The sequence below is a fragment of the Pelobates fuscus genome, chromosome 13 (assembly GCF_036172605.1).
Source record: "Pelobates fuscus isolate aPelFus1 chromosome 13, aPelFus1.pri, whole genome shotgun sequence".
NCBI lineage: Eukaryota > Metazoa > Chordata > Amphibia > Anura > Pelobatidae > Pelobates > Pelobates fuscus.
In genome coordinates this window covers 78,429,220-78,452,469 of record NC_086329.1, presented here as the reverse complement: position 1 = coordinate 78,452,469, position 23,250 = coordinate 78,429,220, and the positions used below count along the sequence as shown (strand labels likewise).

General features: G+C 39.3%; 2 protein-coding genes across 3 annotated transcripts in view; one reads left to right on the top strand and one right to left on the bottom strand.

Moving 5' to 3' along the window:
• The window catches only part of RIN3 (Ras and Rab interactor 3), a 79,046-nt gene extending 71,475 nt beyond the window's left edge, over positions 1-7,571 (top strand). For both annotated transcript variants that reach the window (XM_063438958.1, XM_063438959.1), the window contains 2 exons: positions 705-868; positions 6,250-7,571. In XM_063438958.1, coding sequence (XP_063295028.1) covers positions 705-868; positions 6,250-6,549 — 464 coding nt within the window. In that variant the 3' untranslated portion in view covers positions 6,550-7,571. The remainder of the gene's footprint in view (positions 1-704; positions 869-6,249) is intronic.
• An 8,654-nt stretch (positions 7,572-16,225) lies between these two features.
• The window catches only part of LGMN (legumain), a 42,581-nt gene continuing 35,556 nt past the window's right edge, over positions 16,226-23,250 (bottom strand). The window contains exon 14 of the mRNA XM_063439198.1: positions 16,226-17,059. Within this exon, the coding sequence (XP_063295268.1) occupies positions 17,017-17,059 (43 nt within the window). The 3' untranslated portion in view covers positions 16,226-17,016. The remainder of the gene's footprint in view (positions 17,060-23,250) is intronic.

The window sequence follows — 23,250 nt, the reverse complement described above, 5'->3', positions numbered from 1 at the left end:
CTGGAGGTTTCCCAAACCTGCGAGCCAGTCATGAGTTGCAGCCATGACTCTCTGGTCAAGCACCACCCGTTCTTGACTGCATCTGGTAGCTCGTGTCCTGATCCAAATGCTTTAGGCCTGTGGGAGTCATTCTGGTTTGCCCAGCACACTGCAGTCATTGCACCATCATGCCTTCACCCTGTGCTAGCCATCAGCTGGACACTTAGCCCAATTATAATTGGGACATGTTGAGAACATTGCCACCCCCTTACAATTCCATTGTTAAGGGGGGTGCGGTTATTATAAGCTTTTTTGCTAACAAATTATGTCAGCTAAGGATACTATGCGAACTAAGAAACTGGAGATTAATGCATCATGTACCTACTGGAATAGAGTCCTATTAAATTTAATTGGCTAAAAGTGGACTGTATTCAGAATAACGGAGTGTTTTTTGGCGACAGGTCACAGTGAACTGTGGTGCAATAGTACCCTCTAGTGGCCACATTGGCTTACTACAGGTCAGTTAATATCTTGTCCTTCTCCACTCCCACACAATGACTAATTTTAGCCTAAAACCTACAGTAGGTTTGTACTGTCATCAATTAGTGTCCATTGTGGTTTCTCATAATTGAATTAAGTATAGAAAGATGTAAAACAAAAAGCATTCTTATATACGCAGAGTACTGTAGCTCTTTCTCACTGATTTATGTATAACATATCTCTAGGTTCCTATTATTTGACCACAACCTATGGTGCACTGGAACACATAAAGAATTACGACAAAATCACTGTGACGCGGCAACTGAGCATGGAGGTACAGGACTCCATCAACCGATGGGAACGGAGGAGGACGCTAAACAAAGCGCGGGTATCTCGCTCCTCAATACAGGTGGGCTGAGATGAATAAGTAAATCCTCAATATGTAACACCCTGTATAATGTTAGGGTACAAAATGATACTGCTGACGAGATCCATGTTTTTGATTTGAAGAGGGAGGTATAATGTAATCCTGGCTAATATTGCCATTGAACCCTCATTAAAGACTTCCAATTAATCTTCTTATAGATAGTTTTTAAACATATGAGCTGTGTGACAATTTGCCACAAAAACGAATCCTAGTTTTACTGATTTGTGACGCTTTGGTTTTCGAGATATTGCCCCCCCCCCCCCCCCCCTGTAATTACATTTTTAAAAACACCATCTGTTTGTGCTGTCCTTGTGCCACAATGAATATCTGTGTCAATCTGGTTTCTAAGATCTTATATATATTCTATATAAGATATTGTGCCCACTTTCCATCCCATATTATTACATTGTAAAAAGAAATGCACCATTTCTTGGCACAGATTTGGGCAGCAAAAATGTTTTTTTGTTTGTTTGTTTTTTTGAAATCTTTATTTTTGTTGTGCACGTTATACATAGCAATGACATACGCCACAACAGCGTGTCTGAGAATGTACTTAGATTGAACAGTGGCATGAGGAATTGCACAGTTTTATATAATTATAACAATCATCAGATTGGCTAAACAGTGAAGTCATTAGAATAAAGTGAAAAGGTCAACGCTTAACGGTGCTAGGCTAGTTATGCTATCATAGTTGTCCACATTTTTAGGCTACTAAGCTAGTGTACAATTTGTGTAGGCATTATAAGCAGGCTTATTGAGTCTTGTAGGGGATTAACAGCATGCAGTATAAGCTTCAATGAACCACATTAGCTTATATTTAAATATGCACATTTTTTGTAACTTTAGATTCTCTTTTACAATGTAGTTACAGTCCTGCCTTGCATAGTGGTATTCTTATTTACAAGAAAATACTGTAAGCAGGGTGTGGGTGGTTATTCAGGCTAGTGTTGAGGTATAGGCAGGTTATATCTGTACGTTAGCTAGTCTAAATGTACCGGCAGTGCATTGCTATGCCGGGTAAACAGGCTGGTGCTGTTTATGTAACAGTGATAGGTACAGGCGAGTTTTAAGTAGCTTATATAGCAATTCAGAGATAAGCAAGTCAGTCATACCTCTAAGTGTATCTCACTGAGCGCAGTTATAGAGAGAGGCCACCTAAACTGTGTTTGACTCTCGATTCACATGGAAGTTTAGAGCAGGCTGAGTGTTAATCAATCTATTACTATTAGACCTAGTGAAACACGGAATCGTTGGTTGCAAGTGTTACTCTGGCCTAATCGATCAATGAATTATGCTAAAGAACATAAGTAAACAAATGCAGGCAGCCGAAAGTCGATAAAATTAACTATGACAGTATGAGTAGTAACAGTATTGTCTGTCTTGGTACCGGCAGGCTGGTATATAGCAGCAAGTCCTTATGGGGACATGGGTACCTCGCTCGAGGACATGTGGCACAGTTATCCTATGCCTCGGCTTGGCGGGGCCATGCCGTCCCCGGAGGCTCCCAGGATCGCCTGGTTGCAGCTCTTGCATGCTTGTTGAGTGTCTTTGTGGGCTGCCCAGCCGGTGCCTCGCGCTGGGTGGTTGCTAGTACATGTTTGCCAGAGTCCAGCTAGCTGTACGTGTGAGGTCCTCCAGTACTGGATTCCGGTGTGCTGCTGCGAGCTTGTTGCATCTGTTCTGCGGTTAAGTGTTGCTGAGGTTCGGGGTCCCCTTGTGTAGCGTGGTCTCGTAGGTTGGGAGGTTTGCTTGGGGGGGTATGCTCTGGGTGGGACGCTGCATGGATGTAGGGCGGCATACCCCTGGTCCGATTTTGTGGTGTCGGAGTTTTCGTCGGTTTGCCCGCCTTCTCCCCCCCACTACTCGAGCCGCTTTACGGCCCCGTCCAGGAGCTCCTGTCTGCTGTGGGATCTTTGCCGGTGGTTCCGTCTCATGAATACCCTGTCGAGAGGCAAGTTTGGCCCAGAAGTCGTTAATGAGGCGATCAAGCCTCTCCGCTAGAGGGGGCAACGGGAGGCTGAGCATAGAGTTGTGTGTCTCTTCCACCATGCTGTGCCCCGCTCGTTCGGCGTTGCTGGTAAAGTAACATGAGGCGTCCGCATTTTGTAGACTTTAGGGGCTTCCTCTGAACTTAGTGATTGTTCCACTCGGGGACAGCTCGACCAGGTGGGAGGGGGGGGGGAAGGAGTGAGGGCTCCCTGTCGGGTGTGCTGTCATTTTTGGCGGCAGGAGAGCGGCCGTCTCCCCTGCGTGTGCCATGTTCGGATGCCGTTCCAGGGTGTTGGGTGTTTGTCGCTTGGCAGGTATCTGTGCGTTCTCCCCGATGTACCCCTGCTCCGGGTGGACTTTATTTCTTGTTTTATCGCCGTGTTTTCGATTTATATTGCTTAATCTGGTCCCTTCAGTCGGAGCTGTGGAGGCAGACGTCCTCTCTGCTCCGCGGTCAGGCGCCGCCCCCAGCAAAAATGTTTTAGATATTAAAAGATTGCGCATTAGATTTTATCAAACTTGCACCACTTTGAACCCCATGTTATTAAATTTTTTTTTAAAAATACGCAATTAGTTTGTGTCACATTTGTGATGATTTATGCCGAAAATATCGTTTGTGCTGCTTTGGTTTCAGAGATATTGTGCATTGTATTTAATGAAACACTGCCCTCCTTCCACGCCACGTTATTAAGCCGTGAGTACAGATTCCCCATTTGTTTGTGCTGATTTGCGTCTCATAAAACATTTTGTAGTTTTGGCTTCCGCGATAGTATACATATTTATGGCCATGTGATCTCAGTCTCCACCAGTTAGCACCTTACACCTCATGTAATTAATCATAAATAATAAAATACAGTATTTTGCTGGTCTGTGCCAATTTTTGGGTGTTTTTTCAAATTATTTTTCTCATACAGGAAACCAGGAATTAACATAGCACCAGACTGGTTAATGTGGCATTGAATGGGTTAACATAGCAACATACAGTTTAATTGGGGATACACTGGGTTATTGAAGCTAAAGGAGCACTGGTGATTTTAGGTGGTTATGGTGTCTGGAGTCTGTATATGCAGCATTTCGCTATAAAACACACAGAGTTTAACGCCTCTGCGGCTTGAGATGTGACTCCACCTACGGCAGTGTCATTGGGGTGTCATCAGTCAGCCCGGGACTAGAGATCTAGCGTGGCTCATTGACATTCTGAACAAAGAAATTTGTACAGAATTTACGCCATTGGCTTAGAGCAGTCAGCTGGTACTCTCAGTCAACGAATGGTGATGGTGCTGCTTTCAGCTTCTGCAAAATCTGGACGTGTGTCACTAGACCACCAGGGAGCCTCAGAGCCTGGTGGGGTCCTGGGTAAGCGGGCAAAGCATTGCTAAATGGTTTGTCTTATTACCGGATGGCACTCCTGGCGTCATAACCTCTACAGGGCTTAAACTTAGTAGTGAAACGCTGAACGTATAGACTCCTGGCACCATAACCACTTTAAATCACTGAATGGTCATGTGATTGAAATGAACCTGTATGCTTTAATAACCCCATGTATGCCGTATTAAATGGTATGTTGCCATGTTAACCCCCTCAATGCCACATTATCCTCTCTGGTGCAGTTAAATGTATTTTTTTTTTATGATATTTACATGGGGTGCAAACTGGGTGGCGATGAAGGCCACATGGCCTAAAATATCTCAGAAGCCAAAACTACACAAATGTTTGAGACACAAATCAGCACAAACAAATTGAAATTTGGATTCACATTTTAATAACATCGGATGCAAAGTGGGCTGGATTTGATGAAATACAGTATGCAACATTTTCTATGCTGGTACATGCTTGGTATAGTGTGACGCAGTAACGACAGTGTCTCAGAAGACAAGTGGTTTCTCTTGGCATCTGATGGTCTCATGTCTATATTGACTACACTAGTTGTGCAAGGAAATGCTGTTTATTGTCCTGACATGTTAGTAAAAATGTGCAGCCAGACATACGTTGGATAGATGATGATAATGATAATAATAATTATAATAATAAGGTATTTAACCAGGAAAGGTACATTTAGATTACTCTGGTTTTCAAGTACGTCCTGGAAATGTGACATTGGCCCAATACAAAATATTTGTCTCTCCTTTACTGACGTTTTGCTGCCTTGAAGTATTTATGAAGTATCACTACACTTCCAAAATCAAAATAGAAAAACAGTGCGCAGTATCTTTAAAACCAAAGTGGCACAAACGCATGATATGTTTGGCTCAAACCCCACATGTTATTAACAATCTAATGCACAATATCTCTGAAACCAAAGGAGCACAAACATTCATTTTTGTGACACAAATCAGCACAAACAAATGGTGAATTTTTATTAATCTTTTAAAAAAATTGGGTCCAACTTCAAAGTGAATTTATTATTTTAGGCAACAATAACGAAATAAAAATGTGAAATTCACTTTAAATTCCCATCAATTAACACTTTATTGAGTAACAATGCAAATCGCCAACCTGCAGCTACAGCGTTCAGTAAAGCCACGATCAGTCAGGGATATAAGAAATGAGGATGTTTTAAAAAGTCTAAAAGGTGTTGATTAGTTTCTAGTTTTGAGACTGTATATACTTATCATTCAGTGTTAGATGATCCCTAAACTGTGGTGTAATCGTAAGGTTTAAAGGAGCAAGTTGGCATTTGGAATATGGCTTTGTATTTCTACACTAAAATGTTCCTCTCCCCACATTCTGACAAACAATGGGTTACACTCGCCTTACTCCACCCGAAGTCAGCACTGAGGGGGAAACACATGTGTATGCACGGCGAGCACTACGCATGCGTTAGGCCTTTCCCTTAGAAAAGCATTGATTCAATTCTTTCTTATGGGGGATATTTGCTTCATTTCATGGATGTAAAGGGGAGTTGAGGGGAACGGGCACCCAGACTCCTCCAATTAGATGTAGTGTTCTGGGTTCATATAGTGTCCCTTTAAGCTTCTGCGAATTGGTTTAGATTGGGTCCAGAAAGTCTTCCAAATAATCTTCCAGGGTATTTAGATGCTTAAATAATATCTTCACAGAATTTCTTATCTCACTTTCTTATATCCTCTATACCGTCCCAAAATGGAACCATTCCAAGAAAAAAAAAAAAAACACTGCTCTGAGTGCTAGACACCAACCCCTTTTATAGTGATTTCATCTGTTTGTGCTCTGGTTGACATTTTTCCTACATCCAGTGTTATTGGACTACAGTTCCCATGATTCTTTGCTAGCAGTGTGCTGGCAGAGAAGAATTGGGAATGTATGAGACCTGCAATACAGGACAAATTGTGATGCTAAGACAGGGCACCCTTTGGTCTAAATGAATGCTTATGACTTCTCTTTATATTTCCCAGGACTTCATCACAATCTCTTTGGAAGAGCTGGACTCAAAGACCGCCACACTAGTGATAAAGTCAGACACCAGCGTGTCTCTCGTCCTGCAGCAGTGCTCTGAGAAGTTTGAGGTGTCCGAGCCACAGGACTACGGACTCTTTGTGATGGTTAACGATCGGTGCCTTCGCTTGGCTGAAACCTCCTTCCCTCACCAGGTGAAATCCCACTTGCTTAAGCACGAACAAAAACTAGACTTTCACTTTCTGTACAGAATTACCCACAAGGAAGACACTGTGGTTAAAGACTTGGATTTCCTTTAACATATCTCGATGCCCAATGAACTGCGTATGGCATGCACCAACAGTTAGTCCATAGTAATTGTGGTGCAAGATCGTAGTAAGTGAATTGATGAACATTCTGTGCACACTTTGTGCTACTGTCGTGCACCATAAGTGAAAAAAGAAAAGCAAGCAGGTTTTGCTTTGACTTGTGGGGGAAGCAGTTTAAATGTGAATGGGATGTTTGTTTCTTTATTCAGCAGGCAATACAAAACAAATTCAATTGTTTTTCTTAACATCTCCAATCACCAACCCTTTTCGTAGAATCTCAGAATGTGAAGCATGTAGGGACACGGCCAAGTTTAGCTAGTGCAGGTGGATAGTCAGACTGCGTACAGTGCACGGGATGTCACGGAGACTGTTTAACTCAGGTTAGTGTGTAAATCGATTGGAGAATTTAGTCTTGGGCCGGATGGAAACAAAACATTTTAACAGTGATGCCGGACAAACAGGAAATACTTTTATTTTTTTTTAAATCTATCCCAGAAAATGAGGCGCTATATAGCAGACTTTTGGTCAGTTTCATCTTTAGTAGGGCATTAACCTGGGCACCAATATACCATATCTTATTATAGGATCAATCTATTGTACAGTGCTGTACAATATAACAGAGGAATTAACTACGTTTCTACCTGCATTTTTACATAGAGGACTTGGACTGTGAGCTTACAATTTAGCAGGAAACAGGGCTGATAGTCTTGATCATTAGTACAACTCCTAAAGGACATCTTCGAAATAAGACACAATGCAAACAGGACCGGTAGAGCATTGTAAAAACTGTTCATGGGAAGTTCTTTTTAGTGTATTTTGTGGCAGATTTATAAACATTGGTTACTCCCATCTCTAGAGAAATGAGCACTGCTACTAATTTATTGTCCCTTGTGTTTTAAGAGTACACAAGAGAAACGGATTGGCTGTATTAGATCATCATGACCAATGAATGGAATTAGAGTGAGCTTAAACACCATCTACAGGGGTTCCATTTCAGGCAAGTGGACATGACTTAGTGCAGGGCTGTCCAACCTGCGGTCCCCCCAGATGTTGCTGAACTACAACTCCCATGATTCTTTCAATAAAACAGAGCCAGGGAATCATGGGAGATGTAGTTCAGCAACATCTGGGGGGCCGCAGGTTGGACAGCCCTGTCTTAGTGCTTGACAGACCCAGATCTCTCCGTTTTTAGTGGAGGAGACTTGTGTGTATTTGTATCAGTGCCTTTTAAAATGAAAATCTAGCCATGAATACAGAGGTGAATGCCGGCAATAGTTTGTTTAGGTTGCAGTTTAATGGAAGGATAGGGATCCCTGTTGGAATCCACAGATCTGACATGTGCCATTGCTTATTGGATCTAAACAATAGCTCCGTCTTGGTTCACATTTTCCCACTCTTTTGTTAACCACAATTGCAGATTTGCGAGATATGTCAATGGATTCTCAAATGATGTCTGCCAGCAGGGGGCAGCCTAACTCCTCCTTTAAGAAAGAAACGTATGTACTGTATTTTTTACTTGGAATGTACCATATAACTTAAATGTATGTATTTATATAAAGGATGTATTACTGCAAGTTTAACATGAAACCATTTCTCAAAATTCGAATCCTGAGAATATTGTCCACAACAAACCAGAAAGGGCATGGGGAGGATAAGGCGGCAAAGTACAATAAGTGAACTGGGAAAACTAAAATGAAAAGCAGTAAACTGAATAAATATGTAACCTCTGTAATTCACCCTGTACAAAGCTCAAAATAAAACCAAGTCCAAATTTTATTTGAATGATGAATTTGTGAATTACAAAAAGCTGGATTGCTGGGTCGAGCGGGGCTGCCCAAGAGAAAGATCCCCGGATGTTTTAAAAAAAAAAAAAAAAAATAGGTTTAATATATTACAATGAATTAAATATTAGACATATTATTGTTGAGACCATTTTTTTTTCTCTCTCTTTTTTATATTTTGTTTTTACAAAGTCCATACTCAAGACAACAAAAATACTCATTCATTAGACTCTTTCACACACTTCCACATGAGGCTACTGTCTTGCCTTAGGGGGAATTTGGGGGGGGGGGTGTTTATTATTTAGGACTTATAGTATCTATTCCAAGGGGCCCAGATCTCGTCATATTTCTCTTTGGAGACTTTATTTGTTACTATGCCTGCTTCCATCCTGCCTTGGTAATCCACTTGTATGCAAATCTCATGCCAATCTAACGGGCCCATAGTTCTCCAATTTCTAGCCATAACTAATTTGATTGCCATAAAAATGTGTATCATTAGGATTTTAAATTTTATCTTGACCCTTGGCATATCTAAATGAAACAGGAACATTTGAGCCGTGATAACCGTTTGTATTTTCAAAATAAGATTTACCAAATCAGACAAAATAATTTTCATAGGTTTCAACTCCTCACAGTCCCACCATATGTGAGAGAATGTACCTAATTCCCTGCCACATCTCCAACAGTCTGGTAGAAGTGTGGGTTGAAATCTATGGAGGCGAGTAGGCACCAGGTACCATCGGTATACTAGTTTAAAGTATACTTCCCGTACGTTTACCCCATGTATGTATCTTTTTACTAATTGTAGGCCCGAAAGCCAGTTTTCAACCGGCAAGGAGAACTTAAGTTCTTGCTCCCATTTATTCATAGCTGACACTTTATCAATTTGATTTTGTCTCCTTATGAATTGGTTGAATCTGGAAGCAATTTTTTTTCTATAATGGGATAATATAAACTGATCGATTGGAGAGGTTTCTGAAAAAGTCTTTCCCATAATAAAAGATTTTATTCTTAAGTAATTAAATATTTCTTTAGGAGGGAGATTATATTTAATCTGTAATATTGGGAATGACAATATTTTGTTATCCTCTAACAGTTCTGTAAATCTTACAATTCCACAATTTTCCCATTCTTGAATGTTTATATCTTTTATATAATATTTTAAGCATGTTAATGGAGCATTTCTTGATATGTGGTTGGTGCCATATTTTTTCTTTAGATATTTTACTATATAAATCATTGTGTTGTTCATCGGATTGTTAGATTTTATATTTTTTACAAATTCACTATCGCACCACAAAAGGAATAGAGGTTCGATATTACAAAAATCCGATTTTTCGATATCTAACCAAATTGGTCTTGGTATTGTAAAGTTATCACACTTGATTAAGTGTGCAACCATGTTATTCATGTATAGTTTTTGTACATTCGGAAAAGATACTCCCCCGTCCCTCCAATGTCTCTGTAAGATTTCCAATGACACTCTAGGTCGCCTGTCCTGCCAGATATAATCTGTTATTTGTTTCTGGAGACCGCGTATCGTCTGGGGGGACACCCTCAGTGGGAGATTTCCAAATAAGAATATCAATTTAGGAAGTAGATAGGAATTTACTGCTTCAATTCTCCCCAACCAGGACAATTCTAACCCCCTCCAATTTTTTAGAGTATTCCTAAATTGGGTTGCGATTTCTGTATAGTTAAGTTCTCCAATTTCTCTAAGTTCCAAAGATAGTCTTACCCCTAAATACTTTATATTTCTAACTTCCCAGTCACAATTGAATTCCTTTTTAAGCATTTTTTCCCCGGGCCTGCTTAAACCTTTTGTCAAAATTTGTGTTTTCTTTATATTTAGTTTATAGCCAGAAATTTTGCCATATTCTTTAATAAGACTGAATGTGGCTGGAATAGATCTGATAGGATCCGTAAGAGACAATAGAACATCATCTGCATAAAGTGTAATTCTATTCTCCATTGTATTCACCATTAACCCGCTGATACCCTCATTCTGTCTAATCGCAGCTGCCAATGGCTCGAGGGGTGCCAAAGGGCAGCCCTGTCGCGTCCCATTTCTAATTGGGAACCAGTTTGATTGAAACATAAATCCTGTGACTCTGGCTTGAGGATCTTTATATAGGGCCATTGTACATTCCTTATATAGACCATCAATGCCGAAGGCCTTCAAGACCTCTTCCAGATATTTCCAATTTACTCGGTCGAAGGCCTTCTCGGCATCAAGGGTAACCAAGGCAAAAGGGGACGAACTTTGACTTGCATGGTATAAAACATTCAATAATTTCCTGATGTTATCAGACGTACCTCTACCTTCTACAAACCCGCTCTGATCAATATGTACAATATCTGGTATATTTCTTTTGAGTCTATCAGCCAAAATTCTTGAGTAGACTTTGATGTCTAAATTAATAAGAGAAATTGGTCTATAATTTGACGTATATATTGGGTCCTTATCTGGTTTAGGGATTGGCATTATGGAAACCTGGAGCATTTCTGCTGGAATAGCTTTGTGAGTGGCGAATTCATTAAATGTCTTCAATAGATATGGGGAAATTATGTCATTAAGTTTTTTATAAAAAATTGATGAAAAACCGTCTGGACCTGGGGCTTTACCAACTATTAGTGCTTTGATGGTGTTACTGATCTCCTGTATGGAGAATGGCATGTTTAGCTGGTTTAGTTTCTCCGTAGCTATTTTTGGCAGATTTAATTTGTCCAAAAACTGCTGTATTTCCCCTTCGGACGGGTCTTTATGTTTTAAATTGTATAGACTTTTATAATATTCTTCAAATGCATTGGCTATTTGGGTTGGCGAAATACATTTTTTATTTCCAGCTATTATAGATTTTATGGATTGAAGTTTATTTTTATTTTTTATTTTATTTGTATGATTTTTCCCTGTTCTATTGTTTCCATAGTACCATCCTTGCTTTAGTGTTAGCAATGCTTTCTTTATTTTCTCTTGGTTTTTTACTAGGATTTTTTTCCTAATCTCCTTAATATCCTCCAAGGTATTGTAATCTAAAGTAGTCTTATGTATATGTTCCAATTTTGCCAAATCAATATTAAGCTCGTTCAACTCTCTTCCTTTCTTTTTTTTTATGTTAGCACCCAGTTTAATAAGACATCCTCTCATGTATGATTTAAAAGTGCACCACAACATAGCATTAGAAACATCCCCGGTATCATTGTTTTCAAAAAACTCTTTAGCCTGAATGCTCAGTTCTTCTACATTGATTTCTGATTTTAATAAAGTTTCGTTTAATCTCCATCTGTCTCTGCTTTTATATTCGGGATTATTCTATATAACTAAGCATACTGGTGCATGGTCAGACCATGTTATAGGTCCAATTGTCACTTTATTAATTCGATCCAAAGTGCCAGCCCTAACCAGGAAATAATCGATTCTAGTGTATGACTGATGGACATTTGAATAGAACGTATAATCTCGCGCTTCTGGGTTTAATGTTCTCCAACAGTCATATAAGCAGTTTTTTGCTAGAAAGGTCTGCATCATTGATGATCCTATTTTTTGACTATCATCTTTATTCTCCGGCTTGCTTCTATTCCTATCTACCTTGGTATCTACTATGCAATTAAAATCCCCACCAATGATCAGGCTACCAGACGATACGCGGTCAACCTTTTGTATTAAGCTTTCAAAAAATCTATATGGAAGTTGATTTGGAGCGTAAATATTTACCAGGGTATACAGTATATCATTGATTCGAGCTATTACTATTAAAAACCTGCCACCAGAGTCAGCCTCCTCATAAACGAGCTCATATTTCAGGCTACTTGAAAAAAAAATTGCTACTCCTCTTTTCTTATTTTTTCCAGTCAAATCAGCTCTATGGACCACTTGATATTTTTTATAGTTCCATAGCTTAGTCATGGAGTTAACCCAATGTGTTTCCTGGACGAAACCAATATCCGTTTTGCTATCCATCAATAATTTGTACAGATATCCTCTTTTCTGTCCTGAGTTTAAACCCCTTGCATTAATAGATAATATATTAAGTGACATCTAGCCACTGTTTCCCCCAATCCCTCCTCCATTCTAACCTCCCCTCAGATAGTAGCCAACTCACAAATCCTCTCATGTCTTCCCCATTCGGCCATCTAATATCTGGCCTCCGGAGAAAGCTCCACATCACACAATCTACTTGAACATTCATTTCGTTATATGAAGAACTTCTATGTGAAGTCCTCATATTTAAACCTGCTGCCGTCGCAGGACTCCGAACCAGGATAGTGGGCCTTATTTTCTATTCAACTGAAGACGCTGCCATATTAATTTTCAATCATATTGTTTTGACCCCGCAGCTTATCTGCAGATTACTCCTTATTTGAACCTTTATGCAGTTATCTAAATTTATCTAGGGCAATTTCCTTTTATGTTTTTGTTATTGTATCCAAGATATCCTCTGTTAGCTTTCCCACCTCATGTAATTCCTATTTTCTCCTCTAGGTTGATTCTACTTTACCTACATAATACAGTGAATGCATGTTTCATATTAATTTTAGTGATATACATATTTTAAGTGTGTTCCCCCCTTTCCCTTTATCCCTTCTTCCTCTCCTCTCCTTCCTCCATTAACCCTTTCTTTTCCTTTTCATTTTACTCTCTTTCCTTGTGACAAGAAAAAAAAAAAAAAAAAAGTGCATTGATAATACATATTTCTACGAGTTTTCTCTCCTTTCTTTCTCCTTTCCTTTCTTTTTTCTTAAAAATTGTGCATTGTAATACTCCTTTTCATTTTTTTATGTTTTCCGCTTTCAAGTGATACTAATCTAGGGAGACTTTTTGTCTTGTGCATTTATATTACTTATATATTTTCAAATTGTGCAATTTAATGATCATTTTCTTTCTTTATGATTCTCCTCTTTTAAGTACAACTAATCTATATTGTGAGTTTTGTTTTTTTAACCCTTCCTCCTTATTTAGTGTACATCGTTGTGCTATGTGACAAAAAAAAAAAAAAAAAAAAAAAGAAGTTTTCAATTTGAGGTTGGAATAAGCTTCCAGGTTATCAGTTTCTCTTTTAGTGCCATATTGTCTCTAAAGATGTAGGATTGGTCCTTGAAGAAGACCATAATTGCTGTCGGAAACAGCCACTTGTATCGTATGTCCATATCTCTGAGAATTGCCGTCTCCTCTGAAAAAGTTTTTCTTACTTGTCTTGTCTTTTGGGATAAGTCCTGAAAAATTTTAGGATGTCTCCATTCATCAGTATCCAGGGTCTTATTCCTTGCTCTCTGCATAATGAAATTTTTTTTATCCGGAAGCTCAGAAAGCAGACTATAACATCTCTTGGATGAGAATGATCAATTGCCTTTGGTTTGGGCAATCTGTGAAATCTTTCCAAGGGTTCAGGACCCAGAGTCTGCGGGGACAAAATATATGAGAAGAAGCTGTCCAGATAAGAACATAAATCTTCTTGTGTTATTGATTCTGGTATGCCTCTGATTCTCATATTATTTCTCCTGGAACGATCTTCTAAATTTGTGATTTTAGTCTCGATACCTTGCAGTTTCTTCTCTAATTGGATATTGGATAATTTAATATGTTCATAATCATCTTGAACTTTTTGTAATATAATTGCCTGACTTGAAAATTTCTCAGAAAGGATGGAAATTTCTGACCTCAGGTCGTTTGTATTTTGTTCAATGTCGTTTTTAATTTTTTTATGTAGATTATCCAGCATTTGAGTTAATAGTTGTTGCGTCATTCCCTGTGAGGTTTTTGGCAGGTGTGGAAAGTCGTCTTCTGATAAATTAGACATTTGGTGGGCAGAGAGTTCAGCATTTTCTATGGGCAAAGATTTACGTTGCCTCTCTAGTTCTATAGGTGCCATTTTGGGGGAATAGTATGTACCAATTGTTGCTTTCTTTTTCTCAATGTTTAGGGCTTTCTCCTTCTTGGGAGCCATGTGTATTGCGGGGTCTGCTGCTTCAGTTTCGATAAAAAAAATTTTTTTTGATGTGTTTGCCCCTTTAATTTAGCTTAAGCTTTATTTTCAAGCATATAATACGCTGCTTTTTTATATTAAATAATGCTCGTTTATAATTAAGTTCTTTCGCTTGGGGTTATATATTGTATAGTTGAAATGGTCTTTGTCCCCTCCGGCCTTTTTTGTTTGGAAAGGTTTTAACCTTTTTAAGTATGTATAACTTATTTGTGCAGCAGATAGCTAATACAAAATCAATAGCAGGTAACTGTATCTTTAAATCGGTATGTATTATTTGTCTCAGCAGAGAGCAGGTGCAAGTAGATTGCAGATATATAGATATCTCTTAGTTTGCTCTCAAGTATTAGTTTTTATATTCAATGGACTTACTTGTCTCAGCAGGTAATTATTACAAATTGATAGCAGGTAACTATGTCTTTCAATATATATCAATTATTTGTCACAGCAAGTAACATAACAAGTGCAAATACATTGCTGATAAGTAAATATCTCTCAATTTACTCACAGGTATTCTCTGTCCCCAACCTGTAGTCTCCTCTTGCCTCTCTTTGTCCCCCTTTATTTTCCTTTCACTTTAATTCCACTTAGATTTTCCTCTCTTGTTCCTGTCTCCAGTGTACCTCACATTCCCCTCGGATCGATGCAGAGATCGCTCTTCTAGTTAAGAAGCCTGGGTACCTACAGTAGCTTATAGATGGTCTTGTGGCACTCGTTGTCGCCCCCGTCTACCTCAGTTTTTCGTCCGCTTCAGTTTTGGAAGCCGTCGAGCACGGTGTCCATGCTGACCCTCTACCTCACTGCTGCTTCACTTCCTGGTCCCCGAAGCGCGCGGACCTGCCGTGCTTACGTCACGTACCGCCCGCCCATCTCACTCATGCCCAGATGTTTTAAAATTACAACTTCTATGACGTCTCGTCATTCTAAGGCATGCACTGACACACAAAGTATCATGGGAGTTGTAGTTCTTAAACATGTGGGGATCACCCTTTGTGGCACCCCTGGTGTAGAGTGTTTATACCATTTTCTGTTCTGTCTTGGTTGTTTATTGGTAGACCAGGTGTTTGCAGAATGATCTGAAGGTATTATATCAATAGTTCCCAATCCAGTTCTCATGGCCCACCAACAGTGCAGGATTTATGGATTTCTCATTTTTATTCCAAAGGAGATATTGACAAAACCTGGACTGTTGGTGGGTCTTGAAACATTGTATCATAAGAAAATGGACTGATTTGTTTGGCAGACGTTTTTGGTTTCTATACAGATTACTCGTTCAGCGTGCTGCCTATGGGTCCGTCTGATTTTGGCCTCATGTATAATGTGGCATTAAAGGGACAATGTAGTGTTAGGAGTACAGAACTGTATTAACAGGGTAAATGGAAGAGGGAAACTGAACCCAGACCACTTCGAGATGAAGTACATGATATTACGATTGGAAGTGTCTGAGTTGAAGTTAAGCTGTTGATTTCTTAAAGCATAAAGCCTTGCTGTGTCCATAAAGAACTGATTGCAGGCTCAGCATTACTACATTAATGGAGATTGATTGGGTGAGTCAATTCCTGGTTTAAGTGAGAACTCACCACAGAATCTTCAAAGTTTGCAGATCTGCAGCCAATACAGGAACATCAAATGTGAGTATGGATCTTTTTGTTCCTGCATTATCTGTCCATAAAACAAACTCCAGCTCAACATGTGCATGCAAGATATCTTACAGCTTTTAAAATGTATACATTGTTTGTGTGTTGAACCCTTCCTGTAGCGTATATATGTACATAACCAAGTATTATAAAGAACAATCAGGAAGTTATGCCAGGTGACCATTTTCGTTCTTGGATCTGTGAATGAATAGTCTCACAGTGCATGGAGTTGAGCTGACACCAGTTACACAAAAATCCACATAGAAGATTTAGGTTTTTGTCAAATGTGAAACATTTTATTTATTTATATTAACCCCCTACATTTTCAGCTACAAAGGGGTTAATAACAAAAGGCATTGATTGATATTTTTCACATTCTGGCCCTTCCAGCAAACGGGGGCACCATCAGAAAAAGTTAACCTGTTAACTAGTTCCATAATCTTGAATATAAAGACCTGTTACTCAATCAAAACTTGTTTTAAAAAAATGAATTTAAAATAAAATCCAAATAAAAACAGCTGATTTTTTCCATCTACAAACAAAAATTCTATTAAAATCAAACAGTTGTTTCTGTAGGGAAGTAGGATTATTGTGAAAACTGGCCAAGTCAGTCTGTTAAGCAGAGAAACTGGGTTTTAACATTAAATCGCAGGAGGCGGAGTCATGCAATGCAATTCATCCCCCACTATGCTGGAACTACTAGAAAGGTTAACGATCAGTCATACGGCTCCGATACGAAACCCAGAAGAGTAGACACGATTTGGGTCTCTCTCTGATCTTCTCACCTCGTCGGTCCAGTAGATTGACTCTTCTCCATGAAAAAGGTCAGTTACTTTCCTTTGGTTGCAATGCTGTAGTGGTTTCGACCCTTGCCTTAAAATGTCCATTTCTTTAACGTTCAGCTTTTAGTGAATCTGAGATTTAAAACTATTTGTAGATCTGCATTTAAACTCTTTGATTGTGCAATATTCTGTAAAGCACACACAGGAAGAATAATCAATTTAGCAGCAGTGTCTGTTCTTCACGCAGTAGGAGGTGTGGACTGTCTTGCTAGAAGTTTCAATACCAGCCCACGCACACTTCATCCATAGCTTTTTGGATTCTGTAAGAAAGACAAACAGCTAAAGCGTTTGTAGATAAGATGCCCCATTTACATTACTCCTGTAGCATAATGTAGCATTAAAGCACAACACCATTCCCGTGATTATGGTGCCCTCTCCTATGTAGACAAACCATTTTAGAAGTGTTTGATTTCCTACATGGTCCACTAGGCGTTACTGCTTGTCTCCACTACTTCTAACAGAAAGCTAGACGCTCTGTCTGAACGAAGCCCACCAGAACTCAGGTAAAATGTAAACCTGTGCTAATACTGTGTCCCCCTGGGCACCCCATGCCCATTGGCTGGCTAAGAGCACTCCACTGACAATCTCAGCCAATACTTTTTGGCCTCCTGTAAGCATTTTTAGCACCATATCCACTACAGCTCAAAAGTGCTATAAGTCTAAGGATTCCATTTAGTGGTTTTTGGCCAGGCTATTTTAGTTATTTCAGTTCTCTATAGCCCCCACAGCACACCCCTTCTTCAGTCGCACTGACAATGTGATTATCTGTCCAACCTGGGTGGCAGTGCAGACTTAGAAGAGACAGGTTAGTCGTCCACCACCAGCACTCTCAGCCAACACAGATGTTCAGGTTGGACAGATTCACACATGATGTAGAAGGGTAGGGAGCTGAGGAAATGACAGTTTGAGCAGTTAGGACAGAGCTATAGTAACATAACCAGTATAATGAGGATATTAAGTGGTAATGGTGCTTAGTGTACCCTTATGGTGCCCTGTTACTGCAGAGTATAGCGAAAGGCGAGTTTTACTAACATGACACTCAATGCCACTGCCATCTTTAGCTTCATTTGCCAGGAGCCCACATCAGTGTTGTACTCTCGTGCATGCCAAAAATGACTAAACCTGACAATGGAATACAGCCAGCAATCCCTACTTTATCATACTATAGCTTTTACACACACTTACTGAAACATTGGGCTGGGTGTACTGCAGTGAGTATAATTTAGAACAGGGCTGCCTAGTAAATAGATCCCCAGATGCTGTAGAACTACAACTCCCACAATGCTTTTAGAATGTATTTAGCATGACAAAGCATCTGGGGATCGACCGAATTTAGAATTTATCGCCTACTCTGGTAAAAGCTGCAAACAAAGTACCAGATAGGAACAGGCTTCCACTGGTAGCATATCAATGGTTATTCATCCTATCACCCTCTTAGAAAATTCACAATGTTTTGGCCTGATGAGAATTAAAGAAAGGATCTATTAGATAATTTACACCCATTTCTAGTGCAAACAATGTTACTAATTAAGTCATGTGACTCACAATGCAATCATGTGACACTATTTCCCTATATGCACAGACAGGACAAAGGTTACAATGAGAAATCAACAATAGCAGCGATGTCTATGAAAAGTGTATTTAGGTTCAACATCCTCATATTTACATATATACAGGAATATACCAGGCCTTCCGGAGATTTATGTCTACCAGCAAAGAAATATCACTGTTTTATCAACACAAGTCACCGTGGAAACAAAACACATTAAGGGCACTCCCTATTCAGTCCCTTAGGGCAGTGGTTCCCAAACCAGTCCTCACCACTAGTCCCAAGTTTTGTCAGGGTTTCCACTGGAATAAAAAAAAAAAAAAAAGGGAAATACCTAAATCCTAGATTGTTGGTGGGCTATTCAAGGTATAAATCTGGTATTTTCCTGTGTTTTAGCAATTTAAAGGGACACTCCAGGCACTAAAATAATCTAAATGAAGGAGGCTCCCAGAGGCACTCCGACCTTAAGGGGTTAACCTTAAAGTTGCCTCCACTGGCGATACCAGCTCCCCTAGGTGCCATCCGGCTTCTGCATTTTCAGATTCAATAAGCATGCCGTGCTGCCAGGTAGGAGCGGTCAGCTGATGCGCTCGCCAATTAGTGACTTCCTCTTTGCAAAACTGTCTGGGAAAGAAATGCACCTTTCTCAAGCGAGTTTGATGAATGTAGAGTCACTGATTGGAGCATCAGCTTACCGCTCTCAGCCAATCAGGAGCGCCCCTCCATCCTTTCTGAATCTAAAAAGGTGGGAGCTACGATAGCCTTGAGGCAACTTTGGGGTTAAACCATTCAAGAACTGCTTAAACCCTTGAGGGTTTAGAAAAAGTTGTTTTGGTGCCTGGCGTGTCCATTGAACAGTCACCCCCTCTTTTCAGATGCTACACATAATCAATGATCTTATTCTGATACCTTGGTTGTTAAATTGTGGGATTTCTGCAATTAAATATTCAGGAACAGATAAGTTATACCTGTTCTACTGGTAGATTTGTGGCTTGCCAACTGTCTGATCTTCATGGTTATTTTGACAACAGAAATATACCCATGTAGGCATTTAAGAATATATACAACAAAATGTGAATAACGGGTAAAAGGGACAGTATAGTCACCAGAACAACTCCAGCTTATTGTATTTGTTCTGGTGAGTAGAATCATTACCTTCAGGCTTTTTGCTGTAAACACTGTCTTTTCAGAGAAAATGCAGTGTTTACATTACAGCCTAGTGATAACTTCACTGGCCACTCCTCAGATGGCTACTGGAAGTGCTTCCTGTGGCAGTGCGGCCATTCAGTGTCTCCTCCCTCTGCATGCAGACACTGAACTTTCCTCATAGAGATGCACTGATTCAATTCATCTTTAGGAGGAGATGCTGATTGGCCAGGGCTGTGTTTGACTTGTGCTGGCTGATCTGCCTCCTTGACAGTCTCAGCCAATCCTATGGGGAAGCATTGTGATTGGCTCAGGCCACCACTTCTGATGATGTCAGCAGATAGAGGCAGAGCTAGGAGCTGCTGACTTGAATACAAATAAGATTGTACTATATTTAGGGAGGCAAGAGAGGGCCGGGGGGCTAGATGGTGGTTTTAACACTATTGGGTCAGGAATACATGTCTGTGCTCCTCTAATGGAATGCTTTTGTAATGCTAAACGTATTAGCTGCATTTGGAGCCACATCTGCCTTAACCAATAGATCTTTAATGTTTCTATTATGTTTAGGGACAAAGTGGGGTGTGAAATGATTGTATTTGAAAACAAGCTTGTTTTTAAGAATGCCCCAATATCAATGTAATGTGTGTGCCATGTGATTGCTCAGATCACTATATTTACTCACAAAGGGAATTTTGTTTTAGCAAATATTGACTATTTAGGGTCAACGCAAAATATATTTTTATTTTTTTTAGTAAAGAGTTTTGCAAACGTTTCCACCATGCTTTTTAATCTTATTGCTAAATCTGTTTCATCTAAGGCATTCCAGACTATGAGGCAGTCAATTAATTTGTATTTGAAGGGTGATAACTCTTATAATGAAACAACTCATTCGATTAGTTGGTTTGTTGAACGTGTCTGTAGAGAGAGGAATTGTGGAATCTGATATTAAGATCCAAAAAGCTTATCTCCTAACTCAAGATTATATTCCACTAATCCTCTCTCTCTACATAGAAACAGACATGTTCAACAAAAAGACTGACTGAATTAGTTTCTGCCTCTTTATAAGAGAATCTTATGGTTTATAAATGGAGGTATGAGATCATTATGTGGCACCTCTGAAGTTAAATTACTAACGTGTATTGAAAAATACTGGTTTTATACCCCATGGATATGACCTTAATGTGTTCCAAAATGTTTATTTCCCCACAATGTATTGATATAACAAGGTAGGTTTCTCTTGCCGGTAGAAATATATCTACGTTATGTACCATGTATTCCTGTACATACAAAATTTAAACAAACTTTTGATAGACAGCGCTGCTTTTGTTGACTTCTTATAATTTCTGCAATTAGGAAATGAGTCACATGATTTGAATTCGTCATTGACATTTAATTAAATCCATTGTAACACATTTGCATTAGAATTGGTTATAAAGGAAATTCTTCAATTTCTTAATCCATAAAAAGTGAAAATGTAAAATACAAATTGATGTAACTTCTCCAATAGTCAAGAGAATCACGCCTAAGCAACCTATTTATCGGCCCCATTATCTGGAATGCCATCATGATGCTAATGTGTATCTTGCCTCCGCTCGATAGAGGTTAAAATCCTATTATCTCCCCCCACATAATATTGAAAGATTGAAAAAGAAAGACAGAACAGGGACTGTTGTGTACCATAAAAACGATTACATGCTTAAAACTGGCTTACATACACAACAGCGTATTTCACGAATGGCCAAAACTAGAATATTTCTAAATCCATGGGCGATATTATTTTTACTGTTCCGCCTGTGCCCCGGGACGTCTAGGAATAAAAACCTTAAGGTGTCTTTCACTCTGGTCCCGTACTGTCTTCTATTATGCGTTTCACCAGTAACCCACAACTTACATATCTTTTCATCCACAGATATTCAAACACCATCGACCCGGAATTTTAACTGTATGTCATCCACTTCAATCACTGCCATAAACGTTCTACTAATGCAGCTTGTATTCCTTATAGTGAATGAGTCTTCATCAGTAATACATTGAATACATAATTACATGAAATTAAATTACTTTTTACTAAATTGATGTACTTTGACATCCGAATGTTTTACATATAAGATAAGTGGGAAAAAACTTTTCTTAATGTCTTTAAGGTATTTCATCCAAATCTTATACACAAAAAGTTTGTTCTAAAGTTTTGTTTGTTTTCATTAACCCCTTAAGGACACATGCCATGTGTGACATGTCACGATTCCCTTTTATTCCAGACGTTTGGTCCTTAAGGGGTTAAAGGAACACAAACCTGTATACTCTTGCGCCCTCTTAAAAGTTAAATTAAAAAACTCACCTTATTTCCAGCGCAGTGCTGGCCCCGCCCCCTTGGTGACATCAGAATTGCAGATTTTTAACCAATCCAATGCTTTCCCATGGGAAAAGCATTAGATTGGCTAAAATTGGCAAGGGGGTGGGGCCAAACGCTGTTTTGGCCAATCGGCACTGCTGCCTACTGTGCAGAACTGAGCCAGGAAGCACCTCCAGTGGCCACTTGGAAGTGTCCCTAGGGGCAATGTAAACCCTGCCTTTTCTCTGAAAATGCCTGCATATAATGATTATACTCATTAGAACAACTACATTAAGCTGTAGTTGTCCTGGTGACTATAGTGTCTCTTTAATTGAGATTTTTTGTAATGTTAGAGAAATATTGAAAATGTATTTTATATATGTATTCAATGATAGCGCTAATAGGCATATCAACTCAGTCTTTGGTCCTATGCTAGGTGTTAAAAAGTATCCAAGTTACCCCCATAACAAATTAAGCTTCCTGAAGTTATGGTGCCAGGAGTATCTAGATGGCATCTTACCTTCAGGTGTTGAGCATTCTTACAATTGTTTAACCCCAAAGTTGATCCCTTTCCCTCTATGAGGACAGCATGTGGAAGGTTTTTCGGGAGTCCAGTGATTGACAGAGCTGCCAAAGGACCCATTTTGGGGTTTACCATTGGAAAACTGTAACCACTGATGGTAGCATGGCACCTGGACAATTATGCATAACTTCAAAGAGCTGACGTTCTTACAGTGGTGGCAGCATTCTATTACGTTTGAGGGATCAATGATTGGACTGGACGATATCTAATAGAAACTAAGGTAGATGGTGTTTAAATATTTGTGGATGGAAAGAGAGTGGTAGAAGGCTTGGACTAATAAGAGGATGGTCTCAGATTGGAGAAAGCGTGGATAATCAGTAAATAAGAGGGCAGTCACAGACCAGAGGCAGAAGAGAACTAAACTGATTGTAGTCATAAAACCAATATCACCCATAGAAAAATATGCATTTGTCTGCTGCTCTATTGTGTACCTTACCAATTTGTAATGTAAACAGTTTACGTGTGTAATAAATAAACAATTTATCTTTCATGCTACACTATGGTTCCTGTTCTGTCTCTCTTAATACAATTAGGAGCTTAATTCAACCCCTATTAAGCTGAGGCAATATACACAGTATGGTGAGGGGATTCCCATCACCCGGAGGCAGACAGTGTGAGCCACAGAATAGATTTCTTACAGTGTAATTCCTATTTTCTCTTATTGTAGGACTACTGGAGAAGCTGCACAATTTGTATTTTCTTTCATTCTCTTTTGGCAGGAATGTTCCTGATAAAGACTACATTTAGGAATAGTATACATTTTTAGTGCACAACTCACTTTTGGTCTAGATCCTACCAAATGACTGGAAGATTTAGTGTTCGAGTTAGTGTGTATGAGACC